At 41.6% G+C, this 13,830-nt stretch overlaps 1 protein-coding gene across 2 annotated transcripts; it reads right to left on the bottom strand.

Annotated features, from left to right (window-relative positions):
* Positions 1-383: 383 nt before the first annotated feature.
* Positions 384-13,624, bottom strand: LOC109889871 (ras-related protein ORAB-1). 2 transcript variants are annotated; one of them, XM_020481650.2, is made up of 7 exons: positions 13,368-13,624; positions 13,158-13,226; positions 5,805-5,877; positions 5,392-5,487; positions 3,610-3,705; positions 3,301-3,432; positions 384-3,025 (listed from the first exon to the last, which is right to left on the bottom strand). In XM_020481650.2, the coding sequence occupies exons 2-7, from the start codon at positions 13,169-13,171 to the stop codon at positions 2,828-2,830; spliced, it is 609 nt and encodes a 202-aa protein (XP_020337239.1). In that variant the 5' UTR covers positions 13,172-13,226; positions 13,368-13,624; the 3' UTR covers positions 384-2,827. The 2 variants fall into 2 exon arrangements, with proteins under 2 accessions (XP_020337239.1, XP_020337240.1); XM_020481651.2 differs by having other exon boundaries at positions 13,404-13,603.
* Between the last annotated feature and the right edge of the window lie 206 nt (positions 13,625-13,830).

Genomic DNA, 13,830 nt, shown 5'->3' with positions numbered 1-13,830 from the left:
AGTAATCTGAAATGGGCTGTCTACAGGCCCCAGATTCATGGAACAGTATTTCCTCAACTATGGAATTCTGCTGAGTCGGGTCTACTGGAAATCAGGTCACACTTCGGCTGCTTATGGAGCAGAACAATGGAGGCCAGGTCAGTGAAAATACTGTAGTTACAAATGTGGCTTGGCATATTGTAAGATCCAAGGAACTGTGAATATCTGACCTTTTCCTTAAGTCTGAAATGAGCAGTTGGTGTACTGAGGGGACTCATGAGAATGTGACACATAGGCATTCTATTCTGACCTGTAGAATGACCTTACCACAGAATGATATCTGGACAGACCACTACCACTGTACAAAAAAAGACATCCATACAGCAACAACACTGAACTCGGTAAACGGTGCTAGAGAATTGGGAACAGATTTATTTTAAAACTGTATTTAGTTGCCATAATTATGAAAAAAAGAACAGTTTTATATATGCAATTCTGAATGAAGATATTCCACCGGTAATGGCCCATTTGCAAACCAATCCTAAATTACTGGTGCAATTTATTTGCCATAAATGTAGAATAAATAATTAAAACAAAATGTTTCTACATATTCCACCAAGAATCGCAGATAGATCTTTCTGTATCATACAGTCTGGAAGTACAATATTGTTTAAATCTGACATGTTGAGCAACAAAATTACAATTGCCTACAGCCACAAATTTAATTCAGAAATTAAGTCAAGACTACTCAGATAATGTAATGAAGTCTACAGAACTAGCAAATCAGATCATACATATATACATAAGCATATATACAGTACCAGTCAAAAGTTTGGACACCTCATTCAAGGGTTTTTATTTTTACTATTGTCTATATTGTAGAATTAACACATTAAATCATGTGGTAACCATGATTTAGACTCTTTAAAGTAGCCACCCTTTGCCAGACATCTTGGCATTCTCGCAACCAGCTTAATGAGGAATGATTTTCCAAAACAGTCTTGAAGGAGTTCCCACATATGCTGAGCACTTGTTGGCTGCTTTTCCTTCCCTCTGCAGTCGAACTCATCCCAAACCATCTCAATTGGGTTGAGGTCAGGTGATTGTGGAGGCTGGGTCATCTGATGCAGCACGCCATCACTCTCCTTGGTCTGCCTGGAGGTGTGTTTTGGGTCATTGTCCTGTTGAAAAACAAATGATAGTCCCACTAAGCACAACCCAGATGGGTTGGCGTATCGCTGCAGAATGCTGTGGTAGCCATGCTGGTTAAGTGTGCCTTGAATTCTAAATAAATCACACTGTCACCATCACACCTTCATGCTTCATGGTGGGAACTACACATGCAGAGATCATCGGTTCACCTACTGTGCGTCTCACAAAGACACAGCGGTTGGAACCAAAAATCTCAAATTTGGACTCATCACACCAAAGGACAGATTTCCACCGGTCTAAGGTCCATTGCTCGTGTTTCTTGGCCCAAGCAAGTCTTCTTATTGGTGGCCTTAAGTAGTGGTTTCTTTGCAGCAATTCAATCATGAAGGCCTGATTCACACAGTCTCCTCAGTTGATGTTGAGATGTGTCTGTTACTTGAACTCTGTGAAGCATATATTTGGGCTGCAATCTGAGGTGCAGTTAATGCTAATTAACTTATCCTCTGCAGCAGAGGTAACTCTGGGTCAGTCCTCATGAGAGCCAGTTTCATCATAGCGCTTGATGGTTTTTGTGAATGCGCTTGAAGAAACTTTCAAATTCCTTGAATTTTTACAGATCGACTGACCATGTCTTAAAGTCTCTTTGTTTATTTGAGCTGTTCTTGCCATATGGACTTAGTATTTTACCAAATAGGGCTATCAACTGTATACCACCCCTACCTTGTCACAACAACTGATTGAGTCAAACGCATTAAGGAAAGAAATTCCACAAATGAATGCACATCTGTTAATTGAAATGCATTCCAGGTGACTACCTCATGAATCTGGTTGAGAGAATACCAACATTGTGCAAAGCTGTCACCAAGGCAAAGGGTGGCTATTTTGAAGAATATAAAATATATTTCGATTTGTTTAACACCTTTTTGGTTACTACATGATTCCATGTGTTATTTCATAGTTTTGATGTCCACTATTACTCTACAATGTATAAAATAGTCCAAATGAAAACCCTTGAATGAGTAGGTGTCCAAACGCTTGACTGGTACTGGTATATTTTTCAGTACTTTTTCACGAGACAGTGAGAGACTTGTGCAGTTGGCTGACACTCATATTCGCGAATAAACACCTTAGAGAGACATGCCGACACAAACAGTAAAATAACCAACAGGAAAGGAAAGCGAAGAAGAAGAAAAAAAAAGACTGGGACAGAAGAATAGAAAACATAATTGAATTTGACCACAGACCAATCCCGACGTAGAAATGCAGTGAGATACACACACATTATTCTCATAACCCTGCACACAGAGGGGGGCGTTAACTGCGGGGGTGAGGGGGCAAACAAAATCAGTTGTCTCTGAGGTGGTATGGGGAAGGGTGGGGGTAAAGCCTCTCCAGGAGGGGGCCAGTGAGGGACATGTCCATCTGACTGCTAACAGATTGCCTAGAAAGTACTACTAATCATCAATTACCAGGGCAATAAGGGAGGGGGGATAATGATTTATTTTCTTGGTAGTGTGGCTACAGTACAAATTCAGGCAACTTCATTTTGTTTTCCCTCTCGCACACACAACTTCTTTCTATCAGACTTTCCCTCTCTCGGTTACGGTTAGGCTAGGAAGGTGGGGCATGGTGGAAAATGGAGCCAGGTGGAGGGGGCTGACAGGCTAGAGGGGGGTGCTTGAGGTGGGGTTCTCTCTCAGCAGCAGCCCCCCGAGGCAGGTTTGACAGGCGTACTCTGGATCTTGACATTGGACTTCTCGTTGCCTCCGGTCGTGGCCCCGGGCCCCATCCTCTTCTTGATCTCAGCAGCCATGGTCATGAAGGCCTGCTCCACATTGGTGGCGCTCTTGGCACTCGTTTCCAAGAAGGGGATGCCCAGGGAGTCTGCAAACTCCTGCAGAGAAAGGAATGGCAAGAGAGGGTTAGGGGAGCTGCTGCATTCATGACAGGACTGTAGACTATTACTGCTACTAATTTACTCGTCGGTTGTAGAGACCTGACTGTGCCCAAAACCATTTGGAATGTTTGGGGGCCTCAACAAAATCTCAATTCAAAAGTTTGGTAACCACAGCTCGACACCATTTTTTCAAAAAGTGAATTGGAAACTGGCATTACTTCTGCTCCATCTGATAATCCATTGTCTTCATTGTCTTGGTTAAAAGCCCTTACCTTTGCTGTTGTGTAATCCACCACTTTCTTTGTGGTCAGGTCACACTTGTTCCCCACCAATAGCTTGTTGACATTTTCACTGGCATAGCGGTCGATTTCCTGTAGCCACTGCTTGACATTGTTGAAGGACTCCTAGAAGAAGAAAGAGAATCAAAACCAACACATCAGGGTAGGCAATATATTTGTGAGGTAAGTCTATCAAAATACTAATTCACCTGCACTCCTGACTTTCAATTCTGAAAAAGAAGCCAGAAAGCCCAAACACAGTGACAAGTTAAAGATTGACTGTGCTAAAAGAGACAGACTGACCTGGTCTGTGACGTCGTAGACTACGATAATGCCGTGGGCTCCTCTGTAGTAGCTGGATGTGATTGTGCGAAACCTCTCCTGCCCCGCCGTGTCCCACTGTCAGCGTCAATACACAGCAGAGATATTCAGTCAGTCATAAATACAGGACTGCCAAACACACGCACTCTCTGACAAATAGATGCTGCCACACACACACTGCCAAATACAAGGTATCTGCAGGTTTCATCAAGTTGAATTGAAGACATTTTAAAATACCTTTTTAGTGCAACTTGAAATGCAATTTAATAACAATTTGAGGTCTTCGTGTTCCACAAACCTGATAATTTCCCCATATTTTTAATGGCATTCACAGTGCTTTAATAAAGTAGTGCAATAGACTACTGAGATGGTATTCAAATATCTTGTTTAATCTAAGCAGGAATGCATGATTCAAGATATTTTGATGTGCACTGCAACCTAATCCAGTTATTGCCATGAATTTGACAATTAGACCATTGTTCTAGTTTACTGTTAAAATAGGACTCAGTATTTGTAGTTAGAGATGAATTTGCCTACATCTTTATGTGCACTAATATCAGACTAATATATTTGGGGCTAATTCACCAGCTGGGTAAGTGGAAACTCAAAACACATTAGCTAGATCCCTACCTCTAACTATAATTGTCACTGGAAGTAGCCATGTTTTAATTGATCAGTAATTATTATTGTCCTAACAAAAACGTTACTGTCATATGGCCTAATGCCCAATGCTCATTTCGCACGCCCCGTATCTCAAATCCATGTTAATATCCCAGCTGTAAAACAATATATATACACCTGCACAAAGCTGAGAACATCCTCTCTTCAACTGTTCAACTTTATTACCAGGGCCTAAAACAAACTTTGTATACCAGCCACTGTGGCAGGTACATATATATTTTTTTAATCTACCAGCCATCCCAATTTTTTCCAGACCAGATTTTTTGTTGATGCCATAATTACACAAACACACACAAAAATAACAGATGGTCATGCTTAGTAATGTTTCTAAAACAATACATGTATTATTAGTAAAAAGTCATGTGGACTACGGTTCAATTTAATTTAATGACCTGTGAGTATTATAACAAAAATATCAGACAAAAATATTTAGCTGCCCCTTTAAGGTTACTTTGGTAACAGGGCCACTTAAGTCATGTGTGCCTGTTAGAATGTCACAGGTTGAGGCCAACAATGTCTCTTTTTGGCTAGCAGTGGGAGCAAACTCAAACATTGAGAAGCAAACCTAGCTTGTAGGCTATAATATATATTTATTTTCATCACATTAAGCAGCTGCACAACGTAGCAGAAACACTAGTCATCCCCCGACCATTGAAAACTAAAATGTTTAAATAAGACATTTTACAGCCTTTAATTTAGATAAGTCTTAAAGTATTAAATGAAGTACCTGCGGACACCCTGCAAATAGATGCTGCTTCATCGCACATTCACCAAATGTGACAAATAAGAACACACGCAAGCACCTCAAACAGATGAGAGAAGGACATTTCTAAATCGATAAATCACAATTTTAGTCAACCATGTGTCTTAATAATGTAGGAGGCCTCTGCCTTTGCGATATTTGATGAACAATCTAGAGTTAGGTTCTGTTTAGGAATGCCTACAATGGCATTTTTTCAGAAATTCCATGGTACAAATGTGGCCAGATGCAGAAAGGCATACTTGTTAGGTCCTTGTTAGTATAGCTTGGAAGTTTCCCTTTTCCATATTAGAAAAACAAAGATGTGGCGGAGAAACACTTACGATTTGAAGTTTAATGGTCTTTCCGTCTAATTCTATAGTTCGTATTTTGAAGTCTACTCCAATTGTGCTTATGTAGCTTTCTGTGTATGTGTCATCCTGTGGAGAGAGAGAGAGAGAGAGAAGAGAGGAGTCTGTGAAAAAGTACAAATCCTTAACCCTTTCATACATTTTCAGGCGAGAGAAAAAAGGAATCAAAAGTATGACCATTCACTGCGATAGGAGAGTAAACAAGATAATTTTACTTAACATACATGAGTATTAATATATAAGTTGAATACTAAAGAAGTGCACTAATATGACATTATTAAAATGACTGGTTCAGCCTATGAACAGCTAATGAGTGATTAGTGCGAGCAATTTATGAATGGCTATGAGACACTTATAGGACATGGACGAATCAATAGGACACTTACTGCAAATCGGAGTAGAAGACATGACTTTCCGACACCAGAGTCACCGATCAGGAGCAGCTTGAATAAATAGTCACTGTCGAAAGAGGAGTAAAGTTTTTATTTATTTTAACAACCTTGTTTTAAAACAGGATTCCAGACTTTCCACAGTTTCAACAAAAGTATAGCCTTGTCAAGCCTGGGACTCTAAACTCAGAAGACAGCTTTAGCTTTAGGGCTGACCCCCATTTACTCGACTGGTCGCAAATATATATATATTTATTTCATGGCACGCCAGTCTGAGTCCCGCCCGTCTCAGTGGACTAATCCATTGAGGAGGCAGCGTGGATGGCATCACTCTTAAACAGGCATTGGCAACGTAAGACACACTTGCCGTGAGGGTATTTGCCTTCGCACACCAAGCAATTTGATACAATTGTTCAAATAAGTGAAATTTTATTCATTTTGAAATTGCATTGGTTTTCCATAAATGGCTAATGCTTTGGACGTGACACCATTTCAGGAAATATTCCTTAGGACTACAGTATGTTTGAAGATAATGTGTCCTGGGTATAATTTTTAAATGTTGAGTCAAGAAGAAGGGAAGTGTGGCTAAGCTGCACAAGGAGCATCTCTTGCCAGAATGCGCTCTCCCTCCAAGTAGTGTGCATTCATTGTTTCATAATTTGATTGTGTGAACGGTTTGTCCTTTGATTGTTAGTGTCTATCAATTGCATATTCAGTGCATTCAATAAAATATTCAAACCCCTTGACCTTTTTCCACTGTTACGTTACAGCCATTCTAAAATCAATGTTTCCCCCCCCCCCCCCATCAATCTACACACAATACCCCATAATGACACAGTAAAAACAGTTATTGTAGTAAATGTATAACAAATAAAAACTGAAATATCCTCTCAAGCTCTGTCAGGTTGGATGGGGAGCATCGCTGCACAGCTATTTTCAGGTCGCTCCAGAGATGTTCGATCGGGTTCAAATCCGGGCTCTGGCTGGGCCACTCAACGGCTTTCAGAGACTTGTCCTGAAGCCACTCCTGCATTGTCTTGGCTGTGTGCTTAGAGTCATTTTCCTATTGTAAGGTGAACCTTTTTACCATGTTACATTTGCACACACAAAAAATATTTTCACTTTGTCATTATGGGGTATTGTGTGTAGATTGATGATAATATTTTTAGTTAATCCATTTAAAAATAAGCCTGTAATGTAACAATGTGGAAAAAGACAAGGGGTCTTTTATACTTTCTGGATGCACTGTATCACCAGTAGTGAATGGAGTGGGGAAAATCAATAGTTACATACCAGGATATCATTTGTACAATATTTTTGCCCTAGTTGGCTGTACCTGAACCAAAACTCCAGTATTGGTCCTTCATAGTTTGTGCTCCATCTTTTTTTTCTTCCATTATCTCTCCCCCCAATAGGGAGCCAATTTGTTTTCAACACTTATTTCCAAGACTGATCAAAACTTGTTTTTGCATGGCTCTCTTGTACCTCTGCAGCAGACATACGATGAGCAATGTGTTTGGAACATTGAATCACAAAAGAAAGTTAAAATAAATCACAGTATCAAATCGCAAGGAAAGCAATACTAATCGTATCTGCACCAAAGTATTGTGATATCGTATTGTGAGGTCCTTGGCAATTCCCTGCCCTAATCACCAGTAGTACATTTACCATCATTTCTAATCTGAAATGTTTGATAACAGTAATTTCTGCTAATGCATTCTATATATTATTACAGTCATTTACCATTCTCATTGTTGGAGTGTACACGTTGTTTGCAGAGATCACAACTTACGACACTTGAGAAACAAGTTTTGGTTCATTTCTTTCCATTTACGAGTTGTCAATTTATGCATCGCCATTTGTTTGGAGCACTTCTGTTCAATACTCTATAATCTTTTGTTACTTTTGGTACTTCTGTCAAAACGTGTTTCACGGATCAACTCTTTTTTACCCTTTTTCTTCCCAATTTCATGATATCCAATTGGTAGGTACAGTATAGTCCCATCGCTGCAACTTCTGTACGGACTCAGAAGAGGCGAAGTTGGACAGCCATGCGTCCCCCCTCGAAACACGACCCTGCCAAGCCGCACTGCTTCTTGACGCACTACTCGCTTCACCCGGAAGCCAGCCGCACCAATGTGTCGGAGGAAACGCAGTCCAACTGGCGACAGTGTCAGCGTGCATGCACCCGGCCTGCCACAGGAGTCGCTAGAGAGCGATGGGACAAGGACATCCCGGTCAGCCAAACCCTCCCTTAAACCGGACGACACTGGGCCAATGTGCTCGCCGCACCGCCTCATGGGTCCCCTGGTCGCGGCAATCGAACCCGGATCTACAGTAATGTAATGTAGTGCCTTTCTTCACACTTCACCATATCACCAGAAGAGATCTAATTGTGGTCATGCTTCAGACAATTCCAAGATGCCATTGCTGTAAGGCCTATTGATTTCACTGCGTTAGGCAAGATGCTGCATTAAACAAACTCTTAGAATAACTATTTTTGTCTCACCACCACACAATCAGCAGCGAGGATGTGTGATGTCTTATGACGCTTACATAATGCCTAAAAAGCTCTTTCACGCCAACCCATTTATAGACAATCACACACAAGTTGAAACCAGGCCAATTCAATCCACACAGCAACACAAACTTCCATAGTTGTTGGTACAGAAAATAGTTTTCTACAGGCAAATTAAATTAAACCTCACAATACTGAGCTGTGCATGGTCAGCAAAACCACATAAGGAAATACAAGTCAGTGGGGTGGGTTTCAGTGCTCATTTCAGTGCTCATGTGATACACACAAGACAAGAGAATTTTAAAAGAGGTTAAGACTGCACTGTGACTGACAACAGCATAGCGTGTTCAACAGAATACACTACCAACTTAGTAGGCCTGTGCCTGACTTCACCAAGAAGCCTACTTTAATTGAGCTCAGACAATTCATGATTAACGAGCAGTTACAACAGAGCCATTGTTCAGAGTTTGCCAAAGCTCCCTGTAGTTCAACAGATCAGATGTCAGAATGCTGCTAACCTTGGTCAGTTATGAGATACACAAAAACAGACACACAAACATGACTAATTGGACCTCATGTCAAATAGGCTTGTACCAAGAACTAAAAAAGCATAACAGCATAGGAACCACAGCGTACCAAACACTAGTCTTGCAACAAAAAACAAATCAGCCTAACTTCTAAAACACCATTCCTTGCTCCATTTCTGCTTGCTCGAATACACCAATTCATGCTATGCTCATTTATATGAGCAGAAACACCAGTAGGATAGATATAACAACAAAATTCTGAGCATCAACAGTCCATACATCCTGTCCCTGTCCCACTCCCAACTGTGTGAATTAGGCTACACTAATGCTTCCCTATCTAAATAGGTCAGACCAGTAAAAAAAAAAATCTTTCAAACAATAGGCTACAGCTATTGTCCACTCATGTTCACCTCTAACCGAGGCATTCACACACAGAGAGCTCTCGCTCTTTCAACCCCCTCCACTCTGTACGCTGTTTTTTATTTGACATGGGCTGTGCCATACAACTAGGCTACACAGAAAAAGGTACCGAAACTCCTGTAAGCTGATTAAGCATTCCACATCAAAGGGGAATTCAGCTGGACTTCAGATCCCCCTCCAGTCTCTCCAGTAGTACAGTCAAAGGAAGTAAGGAAGGTTCGGAAGAACTTAGGCGATGCTCTAGTCTGGTGTGATCTGACCCAGCCCCAAGGCTAAGAAGCTCTGATGCAGCCCGGTTTCCTGCCTCCCTGTCCCTTTCCTCTCCCATTGGAATGAATTCCAGTCATGCCCTCTTCGTTAAGCAGATGGTTGAGGATAATGACAGCCTCTATGAAAGGCTAGTAGTACTGCTGACTGGTCATGCAAGACGGATAGGGAAAAGCCTACAGCAAAAACCTGTCCATCCCTCTCCTCTATCACAGTCAGTGTTTGTTTTATGTCGGATTGAATGATACTTTGTATGCTGCAAACACATTACACCACCCACCATTATTCGACTTTCACATGACATTCGACTTTAAAACTCCTTTGAAAACACCCACACCTATAACACATGCAAACACACTATGTGGCACTCAATCACAAAATTCTACAAACGCCACAGGATCAAACACTGCAATTTTAGCATTCCTATCTCAGTCTCTCCTCGGCGAGGGCAGTCTAATAAGAGGTGTCGAGGAAAAGCAGGGTTTAGATCAGACCAGAGGTTCCCTTTCCTCACTACTACAGAGGTCAATGAGAGTCACAGTGTGTCAGCCAGGCCCTAACAGTCTGTGGATCAGAAGCTCAGCCCCAGCAGATGAGATAGGCTAGAGCTCCTGTTAGGGAAAGGAAAGGCCTAATGAAAGCAAGTGATCTGCAAAAACACAAATGTAGCCTGTTTTCTGCAGGCTAGAAACTGGGAACCCAAAGAAATATTTATGCTAGTAACTGAGAACTCAGAGAAGCCCAAAAGACAGTTTTGTCTGGTTGACCAGGTGCATTTGAGTCCATGGAAGCAGTGTGGAAGGACTTCACACTGCAACAATAGATGCTAAAGGAGGTGTAAGGGCTGGGGACAATAGTGCGAGAGTGGAAATTACCTCTGCTAGGCAATGATCTCTCTCTGGTAGTTAGTTATTGTCATACCAAAGCAAAAGTGCTTGACAGCAAAAGGACAATTAGGCTAAACTGTAATGATTTACACAATTGTGTAGGCTGGGGTAATTGTTGATGGATTAGCCAAGACGATACATAAGATAGGGCTATGAGATGTCCATTGTCCAGGTGTAAGTTCATGAGTGGAACTCCAAAAATTACTCCAACTTTACAGTATTTTGTTTCTTTGTACGTTATTTCTTACATTATTAGCTTCTGAGTATTTTACTCGCTGATGTTCAGTCTCTCTCCAGATATAATGTCCCTGTCCCTAGAGCCAGCTGGGTTCTCAGTACATCGCACAGATAGGAATAAAGAACTCTCCAGAAAGAAGAAAGGCGGTGGTGTATGTTTCATGATTAACTACTCAGGATGTGATTGTGATAATGTTCAGGAACTCAAGTCCTTTTGTTCACCCAACCTAGAATATCTCAAATGTTGACCGTATTACCTCCCAAGAGAATTCTCTTCGGTTATAGTCATGTATATTCCCCCTCAAGCCGATACCACAATGGCCCTCAAGGAACTACACTGGACTTTGTGCAAAATGGAAACGACATATCCCGAGGCCCCCAGGTGGTGAAGGTAGGAAACAACACCTCCACTGCGCTGATCCTCAACACAGGGGCCCAACAAGGATGTGTGATCAGCCCCCTCCTGTACTCCCTGTTTACCCATGACTACGTGGACATGCACGCCTCCAACTCAATCAAGTTTGCAGACGACACAACAGTACTTTGATTACCAAAAATAACAAAACAGCCAACACGGAGGTGGTGAGGGCCCTGGCGGAGTGGTGCAAAGAAAAATAACCTCTCCCCAACGTCAACAAAATAAATAAGCTGATCGTGGACTTCAGGAGACAATGGAGAGAGCACGCCCCTATTCACATCGACGGGACTGCAGCTGAGAAGGTTAAAAGCTTAAAGTTCCTCCGCGTACACATCACTGACTATCTGAAATGGTCCACCCACAGACAGTGTGGTGAAGAAGGCGCAACAGCCATCTTCACCAGACTGAGGCGCAATAGTGCCTCTTTAACCTCAAGATGCTGTAGAAATTCATCATGGCCCCAAATGTTTACAGATGGACAACTGAGAGCATCCTGTCAGGTTGTATCACCGCCTGGCACTGCCCGCAAACCGCAGGGCTCTCCAGAGGGTGGAGCGGTCTGCCCAACGCATCGCCGGGGGCACACTGCCTGCCCTCCAGGACACCTACGGCACCCGATGTCACAGGAAGGCCAAAAAGATCATCAAGGACATCAACCCCCTGAGCCACGGCCTGGTCACCCCGCTATCATCCAGAAGGCTAGGTCAGTACAGGTGCATCAAAGCTGGGCCAAGAGACTAAAAAACAGCTTCTATCTCAAGGCCATCAGACTGTTATACAGCCATCACCAGCCGGCTACCACCCGGTTACTCGACCCTGCACCTTAGAGGCTGCTGCCCTATGTACATAGAGATGGGAATCACTGGTTACTTTAATCATGTTTACATACTGTTTAACTAATTTCATATGAACTGTATTCTGTTTTTTATTCAATGCCACTCAAGACATTGCTGGTCCTAATATTTATATATTTCTTAATTCCATTCTTTTACATGTGTGTATTGTTACAATACTACTGCACTATTGGAGCTAGGAACACAAGCATTGCTACACGCGCAATAACATCTGCTAAATACGTGTATGTGACCAAAAAAATGTGATGCTACACACAGTTTAAGAGTTCAAGAGCAACTGACTTACAATTAATAACATACCCATTAACGTTTCAAAGTAATAACTGTAATGGCTATAAATGGAGGCAATAGTATAGTGTGCCTGTCAAAAAAAAGGAAGGAAAGGGCTACCCTTTCAATGCAAAGTCATATGCACTAGATTGTGTCATCAGAATTTAATATTGTAAATACCATTTAAAATCAGATGTTCAGTCATGCCATTTAAACTGAGCTGAAATACAAAAGCTGTATCACAAAAGAGAAACCTATAGGCCTAAACTACAGTAATCAGGTACTTGCCAACCTGAATGGAGGGATGGTAGTAGTAGACAAACCATTACTTGCCAAACAACCCTATGAGTGTGTTGAAAGAGGCATGGCATATGGCAGGCACGCTCGTGACCTACACATGACTCTCAGGATGTAGAGAGGGGGTGGCACTGAATGTCCTCTTGCGTGTTTTCCGCTTGAGGGCCAAATTCACTGAATGTCATTTAAAAGGCAAGCTAGTTACATTAATTATTGACCACAAGCGCACAAAGGCTGCCGTAACGTTAAACACTCGCATAATGACTTGCATGGCTAACGATAATCATAACATGTAACGTTAGCAGACGTGCCTTGTATAGTCAGACTACTAGCTATAATATGTTAAGTAAAAAGGTAAGTCGTTTCGTTAGTTACCAACCAAGTAATGTTCCCTTTGACAACAGCACTTATCGTTTACTAACTGATGAACGTTAGGTAACGTTACGTTGGCTAGCTTGCTAGGTAACGTTAGCTAGCTAAGGTAGATGCTACTTAGCAACTAGCTAGCAAACTCACAACAACTGTCTACAAACATATAATTCACCTGTGTGAAACGTTATTATGCGTTCAATAAACAACACAGTGACAATAGTAGTTAGCTAGCTTGCACTTCTTAGACAGTTGATCAGTTAACGTTAGCTGGCTAGCTACTTACTATTCGGGATTCATCGTGGACTCGTCACAGTAAATCCCCTCTTCTTATAAAACGACACCCCCTTCCGCTCTGAAAAATCGAAATAAATACTTAGCTAGCTAATTCCTTCGATAAAAAAGTAGCTAGCTAATTTAACTAGTTGACAAGGTACTCCTCCAAAAACAGGCTAGTTGTCTGAAACCCAAAATGGCTGCTAGTAACGTTACCAACCAGGAAATAGCAACTCCACAAACAGAGAAGCCTTACAGAGAGTTGAGCGATTTTCGGAAATCGTAGTTTGTTCCTAAAGGGTCGTCAAATATTGAGTATGTTCTGCAGTGAAGAATATGGCTACAGTGCCCTACTGACAATGTAGGCAACTAGGCTGGTCGATGTTTCAACCGCTCGTTTGCCCCTTCTGCTTGTTGTCAAAGCTAAAGAGAGGTTACGTCATTAGTGAAACGTGGCAAAATGTTGGCATGAATTCCAGTCTGGACTGGAGAAATTAATTGCTCTCCATATGGCTTAATCAGACTTAATCAAATCTAAATCAAACCTGTCATTGTTTAATTAAAATAATTCTGAGATTAGTTCTAAAAAAACAACTGACAAATTGTTCCTCTTTGTCATTACTTTCTCATAATGTAAGACCATGATAATGTTTTGAATGAGTAAATTAATAAGGACAACAACC

This window comes from Oncorhynchus kisutch, linkage group LG4, assembly GCF_002021735.2.
Source record: "Oncorhynchus kisutch isolate 150728-3 linkage group LG4, Okis_V2, whole genome shotgun sequence".
Classification (NCBI taxonomy): Eukaryota; Metazoa; Chordata; class Actinopteri; order Salmoniformes; family Salmonidae; genus Oncorhynchus; species Oncorhynchus kisutch.
Note: the sequence above shows the minus strand (reverse complement) of the source record. Positions and strands in the feature narration are given on the sequence as shown.

Excerpts from the sequence above, each read along its gene's own strand:
- LOC109889871 (XM_020481650.2), bottom strand. Across the intron at positions 3,706-5,391 it reads AGACCATTAAACTTCAAATC|TGGGACACGGCGGGGCAGGA; the intron begins GTAAGTGTTTCT and ends TGACGCTGACAG. Across the intron at positions 3,433-3,609 it reads TCTACGACGTCACAGACCAG|GAGTCCTTCAACAATGTCAA; the intron begins GTCAGTCTGTCT and ends TTCTTCTTCTAG.